At 42.7% G+C, this 13057-nt stretch overlaps 1 protein-coding gene across 2 annotated transcripts in view; it reads right to left on the bottom strand.

Moving 5' to 3' along the window:
* Positions 1 to 3810: 3810 nt before the first annotated feature.
* ASTN2 (astrotactin 2) overlaps positions 3811 to 13057 on the bottom strand; it is a 349199-nt gene continuing 339952 nt past the window's right edge. For both annotated transcript variants that reach the window (XM_083161032.1, XM_083161033.1), the window contains one exon: positions 3811 to 4476. In XM_083161032.1, the coding sequence (XP_083017158.1) occupies positions 4239 to 4476 (238 nt within the window). In that variant the 3' untranslated portion in view covers positions 3811 to 4238. The remainder of the gene's footprint in view (positions 4477 to 13057) is intronic.

Below are 13057 nucleotides of genomic sequence, written 5' to 3'. Positions count from 1 at the left end.
TTACATATACCCAGTAATGCCAGTTACAGATGTCCCGAGTAGTGCCAGTTACAGATGTCTCCAGTAGTGCCAGTTACATATCATGTTCCCATCAGTGGCAGTTACAGATGTACCCAGTAACAACAATTACATATCATGTCCCCAGTAGTGCCAGTTACACATCTTGTTCACAGTAGTGCCAGTTACAGATATCCCCAGTAGTGCCAGTTACAGATGTCCCCAGTAGTACCAGTTACATATCTTGTCCCCAGTAGTGCCAGTGACAGATGTCCCCAGTAGTGCCAGTTACAGAAGTCCAAAGTAGTGCCAGTTATACATCTTGTTCCCAGTAGTGCCAGTTACAGATATTCCCAGTAGTGCCAGTTACAGATGTCCCCAGTAGTACCAGTTACATATCTTGTCCCCAGTAGTGCCAGTGACAGATGTCCCCAGTAGTGCCAGTTATACATCTTGTTCCCAGTAGTGCCAGTTACAGATGTCCCCAGTAGTGCCAGTTACAGATGTCCCCAGTAGTACCAGTTACATATCTTGTCCCCAGTAGTGCCAGTGACAGATGTCACCAGTAGTGCCAGTTACAGATGTCCCTTGTAGTGCCAGTTACAGATGACACCAGTAGTGCCAGTTACAGATGTCACCAGTAGTGCCAGTTACAGATGTCACCAGTAGTGCCAGTTACAGATGTCCCCAGTAGTGCTTTTAGCATAAACTATGGTTTTCTGGATAATCTGTGCCAAAAACTGGGGACTCAGCAATTAGGCCACACCCCCTAACCACAAGGTTATGCTACTTAAGGCTATGCCTCTTTTTGCCAGCAAACATGCAGAAGGCGCATCTCCACCTGTACAGGGCGTCACCTGAGGTTGGGGTGCCACCGGTCTCATCTGGTAAGTTGGTATACTTTACACTTATGAAAAATATATTTGTGTATCACCAATGGATGAAATATCCGATTTGTCCTCGCTGCGACACAGTCAGTCCGTGGATACGTTTTCATAGCACTAACTGTATTTTGGACATACCCTGAATGTAATTACCCGTTGCATCCTATGCTTCTTATCAATGTTTATATTCGTGTAATTATGCACCAAAAAAATACTGTAACTTTTGGTTTCAAACTTGTAACCCAGAAGTTCTGCCATTGGATGGTACACACTGGAGATGAAGAGAGAGATAGGATTGCCCTGCAGACTAGAATTCAAATTGTAAAAAAAGATCTGTAAAAAAATAAAAAATTGTAAAATAAGATCTGTAACTCCCCAACCCTGCATTTCTGAATAGATCTATTTACATTTGACTTCTACTTGTAATCCAGCATCAAACATTTTAGGATTTAATACGTTGCATGACTTACTGTATAATTTTACTACTGTATATATGATTTTGTGTAAATAAAACCATTTAGAAATGTAAACACTCGATATTGCTTTCTAGATTTCCCATTCCCCAACAAGTGTGATCATCATCAACTGGAGTGAATAAGAGTGGATTGGGAAAAGACATGCAAATTTGATTTTAATTGCTACATTTACACATCTCTGACACATTCTTATCATAAGGGGTTTTATCCTGATGGTGAAATGAATCACATTTGTTTGGCTTTCCCTTCATGTACAGATGGAGCGGGCCTTATCTTTGGCCGGCACTCGCCAGATGCCTTTCACCGGCGATAGAGACTGGGAAGCACGCGCGTCCCAGTATCACGGCGGCTGGGCAGCGTCTCCCTGCCCGTCTCCGCTTCAGGGAGATGCTGACCAGTGGCGATGGCGGGGACCCCCGCCGAGCTCCATTGACACAGATTGCATGTGCATTTCGTGCGCGCGCGCCCCTGGCGGTAGCCGGCTGCTAGCGGTGGATGGCGGTAGAATCGCCATCCACTGCAAGGATGTGGCCGGCTCCATCTGTATATGGGATATTTTTACATTTTCTATTACTGAGGGCCAGATGTATCAAACTTCAAAAAGTGATAAAATGGAGAGTGATAAACAGCCAACCAATAAGCCCCTAACTGACATGTTGCAGGCTGGGTTTGAAATATGACAGGTAGGAGCTGATTGGCTGGTTGTTTATCACTCTCCACTTTTTGAAGTTGAATACATCTGGCCCTATATGTGTACAGTATATGAGTACTTACTCATCCTGTCTCTCAGGGTGTTGTGTAAACTACATGTCCCAGCATATCCTGCCACAGTTTTTCCAGGTGCCAGAACTGTAGCAGTGCATGCTGGGATGCATAGTTTCCCAACAGCTGGAGAGCCGCAGGTTAGGCATGCCTGAATTCCACAATATAAGTTTGTTAAATTTATTTTAGTTTAGTTTTTTTTTTTAAGTAGTTTTTTTTTACATATATTTATTTAATTGTATAAGTTATCTTATTGTATTATATTATAGAAACCATTTTAGCACCTAAAGTTTCAATGATTTTTTTATTTTGTATTTGGGTATTTTTCAACTTATAGAAAATGGGCAGCAAATTGTGGTCCAGGAGGTGGTTGTAGGGTTTGGTTAGGGCTGCTTTGGCAGTCTTGAGGCATCTAGACTTGGGGGAAGGGTAATTGTAAGCCTAGGGGTAATCTGACCCCTAAATCTGCATCTACACATAGACTTGCTACACTATTGTACTCTTTTCATTTTTTTCCTATGTCTTTGATGCGGGAAGAAAACTCGAAAAGAACAGGAAACTGAGAACTCTTAAAATCATCCCCCTAAAATAATATAGAGGTGGTAAGAGCGCTGTTTTGAGAGGAGATATCTGATTGTTTCTCTGTATTTGTTCTAGAGGGTTTGGCGACCCCCTATCCCTGATATTTCCACTTGATAGCCGCTCTGAGCGCAGTCTCGATTGTCATCTATTTTTCCGAAGGGTAATTGTAAGCCTAGGGGTAATCTGACCCCTAAATCTGCATCTACACATTGCATTTTGACAGGTCCCTTTTAAAGGGACCTGTTTGGCAGGAAGGATGATGCACATTTAAATCTATGGCTGTATCTACACATTGCGTTTAAGCAGGATACAGTTGAACAGGAGATGTTTAGCAGGTTTGCTTACTGAAGATGATATATACACAAACCTGCTGCATCCTGATAAAATGCAATGTGTAGACACAAGGAGCTACATCCTGCTAAACAGGATCCTGTTCAACTGTATTCTGCTAAAATGCAATGTGTAGACCTCCCTAAATCCTCCCTTGCAAAAATTTTACTGCAGTAGGTGCAAATCAAAATAGTTTGAGCTCACTTAAGGCCGATACACACTGGGCGACTTTGAGCTGAAAGCCACTCAAAACAGCAAGGGTATGGCCCGGCATGTATGGCCCGGCGATGAGCGCTGCTGCCCGCTCCCGCATCATTGCTGGGAAAACTGCTCATCTGCTGGTATTACCAGCAGATGAGCGGCTTTGAGGACGGCTTTGCACTGACAGCACCGGGCAGGGGGAGAGCCACAGAGTGTGCATGCACTGAGCAGCTTTCCCCCAGCGATTACATCGGTCATCGCTGTCCATACACACTGGGCATAATGGCAACTTTACCTTTAGTAAATTACCTTCAAAGGGTGAATGAGGTTTACATTTGATGCCTGACAGACTCTCTTAATCTATTTTTATTTACCCATTACAAACATAGATTTTTTTTCTATTTCTGCACTTGATACTTTTTTATATTTGTTTTCCATACTCTATTTTTTAGTATACTGATTTCAGTTAATATACTGTAGTTTGATTCTTTATATTATTTGCTACTTTTCATTATATTAAAAACATGTAACAGAATGGAGTAATAGCAGCAGTGCTAAAACAGAGAGTGGACACAATATTTGTACCGTAGGAAGATGTTTAATGCACACAGGTTTAGAACTATACACACAAAATTGAGCAGGTTAAGTGAACTACAAAAGCAAGAAAAAAAATTATAAAATTCCCTGCATCATTTCCACATAAATTGGAAAATCAAAGGAAAATTAAAATATTAGATTGGGTACAACTCCATCCAAGGAGTAAGTTGTATAGCAGTGCCTTGCTGGTACTCATCTTGGGCTTTTAACAAAATATGTATTAAAAGAAAAAATGTCTTTGTCCAGTAAGGTTCTTAAAAATGGATATGTATCTTCATAGCACCTTATCTGTCCTTAGCTTATAAAAGTTGCTATGACCATTTTCTTGGCTGCTTTCGACATAACCTTGGCATGACCATGAATGCTCTTGCCAGTCCATCCAGAGTAGGGTGAGGATTCTTGGCCACACTCATCGACCTTTTGCATCTCCATAAGTATTACGAGGCATTGATACCATTTTTTCTTCACATGTAAATTTACTGTCCCTCAAAATGCTGTACAAAACCAAACCTGATGTTCGGAGGTCCTCGCTGTGACATATTAGGTAAGGAATGTTGTCTATGCGCCGTTGGATGTGGGTACTTCGCAGAAGTCCAGAGCAATGACTACTCACTTTTTCTAACCTTCTGAGAACCAGGTGGGCTTTCCTAAAAAAAGTAAAAACATAATTACATAAAATGTAAAAGAATTCCACAGTAAACTATCAAACTAAACTGAGTAGCTTCATACTAAAGAGCTGCTTATTTTCTAAAATAAATATTTGTGTATAGTGGACCAATGTGGTGAGTCATACATGGATACAGTTTGCATCACCGCTTTGTCTTTGGACACTGAAGCAGTGTGAAAATACGTTAATGCTAAAGGAGGTATCTTGTGTTAATAGATGCCTTCAACATGCGTCTGTGATCCGCTGCTGTGTTCTCACCTGCAATGGATCACTTGTGTGAACATCACAGTTAGCAAGGATGGCCATGTATTAGAGGTGTATGGCTCATCAAACACGTATTCCGAAAAGAGGATAGATACACAGATGTGATGCAACAGCGATTTGCTAAAAAAATTCCCAACACAATCAAGAGAGCTAATTTTTGGAGATTCTGTACCCCTTCATCAGTCAGATGACAAGTGATGAAATACAATTACTCATGGTTTCAACAGGATCTCACAGATCACATCTCACAGATCTATGCAGTTATTAAACTTATTTTTTGGAGATCCCATTATTTCGAAACTCAGGTGACCACCAAGCTCACCAGATCTCAATCCACCAGACTTTTATCTATGGGGAGCAGCAAAATCTGCAGTGTATCAAGCTCAGCCGGGCACACTGGATGACTTGAAAGCACCGATAACAGCAATCATTCTATTCCATACGAGCAACTGATAGAGGTGTTTAGAAACAAAATAAAAAGGATCTAAGCCTGTCTTGATACTAACGGTGGTCATTTTCAACATTGTTTTTAATTATCATCCGTTTTTACATCAGGCATTATATATTGAAACATGTGTGTTTATAAATACACATAAGTGAACAGTGACTTTCTGAACACCCTGTATGCAGAAGTATTGTAGTATGGAAAGGTATTGTATGTGAGCCCACTCAGCCCAGCATCATTTATATACCTAATTTCTATCATATTCCATACCTCCCAAAGGTCCCGCTTTTTGCAAGACAGTCCTATTTTTTGGGATTGTCCAGCACCTGCCCCCGGCAGTGTCCCAAGTGAGGGGGGCAGTTAGCAGTCCCCCCTGCCTGCCTCTGCCATAGACTCTGTGTGCATGAGAGGGAGAGGGGCAGGGGCATGGCCAGCATCTTACACAGCAGTGGCCATGCTCCCGTTTTGGAAAATGGGGGTGTGGCCTGTAGCATTCATGTGAGGCCATGCCCCGTTTCAGGCACGCGATTGTCCTGATCCTCCCATTTTAAATGTTGGGAGGTATGATATTGTAGGTATTGTCTTCCTGTAGCAGAGGGACATTTAATACTTTTAGTTTTATGCAATGCAAAACAGGTATCATTAAATCTTTTTTTATATTTTTGTGCATAGAATCCCATCCCTGTTCATTGCACATTGTGAGGGATTACATGGCCGAAGAACAGAAGTGTCTGCCCTAAGTGCAGGAAATGCAAAAAATATAGCGGGTGTCAGTGGCGTAAGTTCGCCCCAGTTGCCCGGAGGCAAGATATATATTGATGCCCCCCCAATTGCATACTCCGTAAGCGGGATTGTCTCCCGGTAAGACAGGTTATGGGTTCTAATACAGGGTGTGACACTTGCAAAAATATTAGGAGAGGGAGTCAGCCACAGAAACAATATTAATGTCCTTTAATTAACTGATTCAGACTTGTTGTGGAGGAGAGGTGCCCCCTTGGGAGCCGGAGCCCGGCAGCAGATGACTCCATTGCCTCCCAGAGTTACGCCTCTGGCGGGTGTACTGCTCATAAGAGTTATTTGGTCTCTTCTATATTAAAGAAGAGTCAGACCATTTACTTTCCTCAAATCCTCCCTCCAGCAGCAAAAGCCAGGAGAGTCCGCATCTGTCATCCTGCATGTTCCTTTGTCCTGCACTGATTGATCCCAGGCCTACCTTTTCTAGGCACAGAAGTTACTATTAAGTTACTGCAGACTGAAATATGTAAAACACCAAGGGATGCTCAAAATATATAAAATCCCACATTTGTGCAAACTTGTCTCACTTTCATTAGATTTTATAGTTGTTTGAAGTTGCGTGACTATCTTTAGAATCTTATATGATAATTGGGTTAAACTAAACGGAGAGTTTCTACATCTTATTTTGCATGTTTGTTTTTATTTCTGTAGATGCATTCATATCCTTCAGCCTGACAAACCCGCCTGCATACATGAAGAGGCCATCTGGATTTACACAATTAACACTTCTATAAAAACACAAACACAGAAACTATTCCTAATTCAGAGTTCCAAGTGATCCACAAGACTAGCCAAGAAAGGAATCCTCTGCATCAAGGGACTATGAAAAAAAACAGTAGAGAAAGAGTTATGAGATGCAATTGAAAGCATAAAGTCTACTTCTGGTGAAGAACTGTGTTTGGCTTGAGAAGTGTGTGGTCCTTTCATTAACTCTGACATGACTACCACCTGTCACTATAACCTCAAGCGACCCTTATTTCTGCTGCTCGTTGCATCAACTTGCCTTAGAATGTAGCACAGAACGAGTTCTCTGCTAGGAGACTATAGCCGTACCTTTGGTAAGGATGTTTGGGCAAAAACTAAAAAAAAAGTAAATAGTTGTAGATTATTAACAGCTGACAGTGTGACATGTATATTGCCAGTGATTGGCACCAGCTGGATTGAGGAAAGGACAATATTAAGCAAGACATTTTTCCAAAAAGTCATGGCCATTACTGCGGGATCCAGCACAAACCATCAACTCCAGCTAGGGACAACAGTAAGAAAAACAGAGCTGGTTAGAGCTTTAGGCCAGGGGTGGGGAACCTCAGGCCCGGGGGCGGTATGCGGCCCCCATAGCCGGTCTGAGTGGCCCTCCCACCAGCCCGGCGGCTTTGCTGGGAGTCAAGTACAGGGGAATTCTTGTAAGAGGTCGGTAATTTTCACGAGATTCCTCTTAATCAACAGTAGGCGGAGACTGTCAGTCCTATTCAGCGGCAGCCGTTGGAGCATGGGATGGCTGCAGCAGGACAATTTGTAAGAGAAATTTTTACTTATGGCCCCCGAAGGATTTTTTCCCATACAAACATCCCTTGGCACAAAAAAAGGTTCCCCACCCCTGCTTTAGGCAGATGCTAGGATCAAGTCTATTATAGTTTATTATAGCAAAATACAGTGAAAGGATAGTGGATATCCTTGGCTAGATGGTGGCACTTACGGCCTGATTAAAGTTTTGTACGTAAAGCATAAAAAGAACGTAACTTTGCGTCTGGAACAACAAACCAGAGCAAATGCATTTAGATTTATTTCTGCACGAGTTAAATAAAAGCTGCTTGTTAATGTGGTCTATAAATTATATTTATGTTTACACTGCAATGTACAGTTGCGCATGCAGGGGGGGGGGGATTCTGGTTGCCCAGAAAATCCCTGATTGCCAATTTTTTTTTTATTCGGCTGGCAACATCCTGATGCTATGTCCGAAACAGCAAACGGGAGCATTAAGCACTGACCAGCAGCAGCCACTTACTAGCAGCAGCTGTGGGACATCTGCAAACCGAGGCAGGCACTCTGCAGCGACCAGCAGCGGGAAAGGTGAGCAATATAAATTTGTGGAACCTCTGCACTCTGCTGCAGTGGAGAAGGTCGTCAGTGAGCCACTGCGGGAGAAGCAGCGAGGGCTCTCAGAACAGCAGAAGCAGGTGTGGCATCAAGTCTACAATGTGTAAGTATGTTCTTCTCTCTCTCTCACACTTTGCTTCACATGGTTTCTACTTACTGTAACACAGTTTTCCTTTGCAAAGTCTCTCGGTGCTGTCTGCCATTACTACTGTATGTATATATATATTTATATTGATTAACGACTCTATGTGATGATCTTGTTGCTTAGGGCCCTCATTAAGCTCTACTAGCCTGGATATTTATGGCACGTTTACTTAAGTGGAGCACCCAGTTTTAATGTGTATATACACATGTGTATAGACACATATCTGGACCCCCCCCCCCCTCCCCTGCGTTTGCCCCTGATGTACAATTTGAACACACCCCTCCCAAATCTAATTTCCTGCAAATGCTACATCTGCCCCACCTGCAGCTGGGCTGCAGGTGGGGCAGATGTAACATGTGCAGCACAGTATGGATTAATCTAATTGCTTGCAGTTTTGCTTTCATTACAAACACGAATCAGCTCCACAGCAGCCAAATACAAAAGTCCAATAGTCTTGTACAACTAGACCTCAGCTAGTTTTATTGTACATTTTACTATTAGAAGGAAAAGATACCCAAATCCTATCCTGCCTAGGCCTAGTCATGATCATACAGTAAATCCCCCTCTTTTCGTACAGTTGATGTGGCCCAGCCTACATGCACAAGAGTTGTACACAAGAAGCTTGCCCCAGTTCCAAAAAAACAGGTGTCTTACTCAACCAAGCTTCCTTACTTATGTCCCTAGGTAATGAGACGCATACAGCAGGCTGTCACACCCTTACAGTTAGCCCTCACAGCTGCAGCAGGCTAACCAGGGTGTCCATGGGCTGGGACGCCAGAGGATTTGAGCTGCGCCAAAAGATTGAAGACCCTCCCTCTCTCCGCCATAAACTCCAGGGACCCTTAAATCAACTCTGACTTGAGCCAAACATACTGGGAAGCTGTCCTCCAACACACAGATATTGTCCCATAGTTTAAAAGACAAAAGATAGAAACTTGTGATATAGTCTGTTCCCAGTGTGTCTCTAACAAACAGTGGGGAAGATGTATGAAGCAGTGATAAGGGAGGAGAAGTGATAAAGTTCCTGGTACTTTATCACCAGCCAATCAGCTCCTGACTGTTAAGTTACAGGCTGGGTTTAAAAAGGGACAGTCAGGAGCTGATTGGCCGGTGATAAAGTACAAGGAACTTTATCACTTCTCCTCCCTTATCACTGCTTCATACATCTACCCCTGTGTCAGAAAGGTAGCAGATGTGGTTTTCTTGCTGCATGCTGGCTGGGTGCAGAAATGTGAATTGCACTGTATCGTCATTCAAGGTAAAGTTTTTTTTTTTGCAGTCAAATAATCTGCAAGGGGCCCAGGTTTAAAGAATAATGTTCAATTCATACAGTATGTCATCTAATTGTCTCTACTCAGAGAAAACCTTCTGTATATGAATATGAGACACTGAGATGTGGCCTTTCATTTATAAAGCGTATACCATCACACCCCTATTACCTGCAAACCATTCTCTATTCTGATCTGACATATTTACCGTTCTGGGGGCCCTTTAGTCTTAACAGCTTTGTTAAAGCAATGCACTTGGGCCCCTACACACCCATTCATGGGAACCAATTAAAAAACACAAAATTTGTGAGATGTGTTGAAACTGAAAGCTAAATTGCAATGTCAAAATAAAGCAGTCAGTATTTACCCTGCACAGAAACAAAGATTACTACAAATGACTGGTTACTTCAAAATTGGAAATAACTTTTATGATATTTCTTTTCCCCTTTGTATTAAAATGCATAAAATAAATAACATATTAAAATATACACATATATATATATATATATATATATTAGTTTTATTACAATTATTAATTTAAACTTCAAATATTATTGAGTCATCATTTTAAAAAATTGGCATTTTATGTTATTAACCTAAACAATCTTATACTAGATACATTTTTCTCGTGTATATAGTTAGTCTGCTTTTTTGAACTATAAACTTTTTGGAAATGGCGTTGCATTCCACATTTCAAAGTTCGTTTACAATTTATTGGATGTAATATCCTGAAAATTTACATTTTGATGATCGTCCCTACAAGAACAAATCATGTCGAGTACCTTGCATTCTTTCAAACCATTTTAGCTTTAGTTTTTATTTCAGTAGTTCGAACCATTCAGTCTCCAGCACGCCAGATTCTGTGCGATGCATAATGTATTTTTTGAAGTACGTTATGAATACCAGAAGTGAGTCAGATGTACAGAAAAGGAAAGGTGTGACCTCAAATGTAAAAAAAAAAAATGACCTATGAAATCATAACAGGGATCACAAGTCAAATCATGGATGAGACGGTCATGGCAGGACAGAGAAATTAGGGTGTTTGGGAAGAGACGAATAGCTGCTTTGTAACTCTTTCCAATACACTGTTGCGATAGGAAAAGGAGGGCCACATGGAAAGGAAAGTCGCTCAAGCCCAAACATCTGGAAACAATTTTATTCCTTGAGAATAACATATAAGCAGTCATTTAGTATGTTTCCTAGACCCTAATATTTGTGTATAGCTATAGCGAAGATCAGGCGGCCAGAGTGACAAGCGTACAACGCAAATCCCTAGCAGTTGATTTTGTTAAAATAACAAAACAAAACAAAAAATCTCTTTAGTGGAAGTGCAGTCGATATATCTTTCGGCAAACTATTAAGGCAAATGTTTCGAAGATTTCAACGTTTACTCTTTAAGGAAAATTAAGAGAGTTACAATGAGTAACAGCTGGTACAGACTGTGACGCTAGATACAGCCAGTGGCGTAGCTCGAAATTTTTCTCCCCCCTGTCCAAAAAAATTCCAGCGCCCCCCCCCCTCCCTCCCCCAAGAAGGGGAGAGGTGATGGACTACAGTCACCACTGGCTGAGCTGACAGGTGACCCAGGCAGCAGTGAGCGCTGAGCTGGTCCCGCTCCGTGCATATCTAATGAGCGGGTCCCAGACCCACTCATTACATATGCACAGGGTTGGGACCTGCTCATTCAATATGCACTGCGTCCCCGCTCATTAGATATGTACAGGGCGCTACCAACTCAGCGCTCACTGATGCCTGGGTCACCTGTCAGTTTAGCCAGCGGAGCCCCCCACAGACCCTGCTGGTGCTGCTCCCCCAAGCTGCCGCAGGGTCTGCCACATATGTAGCTATGCCACTGGGTTTAGCAGAACAAAGTCTCTATGGATTCCCACACTATCGTCTGTGTTCAGTATTGAGGAATAATGGGCAGGGATGGAAGTAAACCGGGCATATAAAATATTTAGTTTGAGGACGTGTGCACATAAAAAATGTGTATATTTGTCCTAATGCAGGACTTTATTCAGCAATGTCAACACCCCCTATGGGGGATATTCAATCTCCCGCCGCATTGAACAAGGATCTCGGCAGAACATGCCCGACTTCACAAGCAGTCAGGCATGTTCTGCCGAGAACAGCCAGGAATTGACGAGCAACCGGCCACAGCTCGACAATTTCCGGACATAGAATCCCGCCTGCAAAATCCCAGTCGAGCCGGCCGAGAACGGGACATCAGTAAGTTATTTGCACATACTATATACTAGGAGTAATACAGCATATTTTTTCTAACATCCAAGTAGGCACGATCTGCAGGGTTTTGAGAAACCTTTGTGATTATGGGACTATTCAGTTGCGTCTCTTTATCATGAGGGTAGCTGCAATCACACTGTGTATGATTCTGTATTTACCAGGCTTTTTTTTAGTTTGCTCTTGGTTTCCATGTTCCACGTCACAGATTCCACAATATGACTTACAGGAATTTCAATTTAGCATCACCCCACAGTGATAATCCTGTTTACAACCCCTAGTGATGTTACGTGCTGTAATGTTCAGCAGTTTAAAGTACAAAAGCAACAAATAAAGGAAAAATATTATATTGTATAGATTTTTTGCTGTGTCTATACTAAGTTTATTTGGCCTTCATTGTTATTGCATATGTATATATTTATATAGCTGAATTCTAAACATAGAAAGAAAAATACAGTACTGATGCACACAATAATTATAATAAGCTATTCTATATAACATTGAGCTACTGTATATCCAGGTTTTTGGTATATTTATTGGCCAACAAACCAGCAACTAGATGACCCTGCGGCCAAATGTTATAGCCTTTGAGTTCGGCGGCTGTACAAGATGCTGGCGGAACTCAGATGTTTTTTTTTTAAAGGGGCAATCAGTCAATCAGATACCAAGCAAAACTATGGGCCTGATTATCATTACATCGGTCCCCGCGTGTTCGCACGGACCGATAATAAGCCTTTGCGCATGTGCATATTCTCATATGAACAGTCGACGTGGTGCTCGCACGGGGAGGAGGGAAGATGGGGGTGGGACGGGGCTGAACAGGGTGGATGGGGAGGTGGCAGAGACAGAACATAGGATCGGCCAGCGCTTTGTGGGCGTTCCCATGTAAATGCAGGTGGGACGAAGTGTGTGTAGTGGGCTGGTGGCTGACATCATATGACGTTAGCTGCCCACCCTGTCTTTGTCCCGATGACTCCCAGGGCCGGCACCACCACTAGGCAGCTCTAGGCATTTGCCTAGGGCGTCCGGCACCTGGAGGGCGGCAGTTCGCCCCTCACCCCCAGCGAACTGTGTAAAAAAATTGCTGCCCCGGCGTCCCTGCAGTGCTGGGGTGGTCAGGGGTGTCCGTGCCGTAGGGGTACCTGCGGCGCCGTCATGTGTATAAAGATGGCTGCGGCCGGCGGGGTCCCTGTAGTGAATAGAAAATAACTAGCGCTGTGCGCAAGGCGGAGCGGGAAGCGCTAGTTATTTGCTATTCACTACAGGGACCCCGCCGGCCGCAGCCAGCTTTATACACATGACGGCG

Source organism: Crinia signifera, chromosome 9 (genome assembly GCF_055691185.1).
Source record: "Crinia signifera chromosome 9, ASM5569118v1, whole genome shotgun sequence".
Lineage (NCBI taxonomy): Eukaryota > Metazoa > Chordata > Amphibia > Anura > Myobatrachidae > Crinia > Crinia signifera.
The sequence above is the reverse complement of the archived record's forward strand: the minus strand, read 5'-3'. Positions and strand labels throughout refer to the sequence as shown.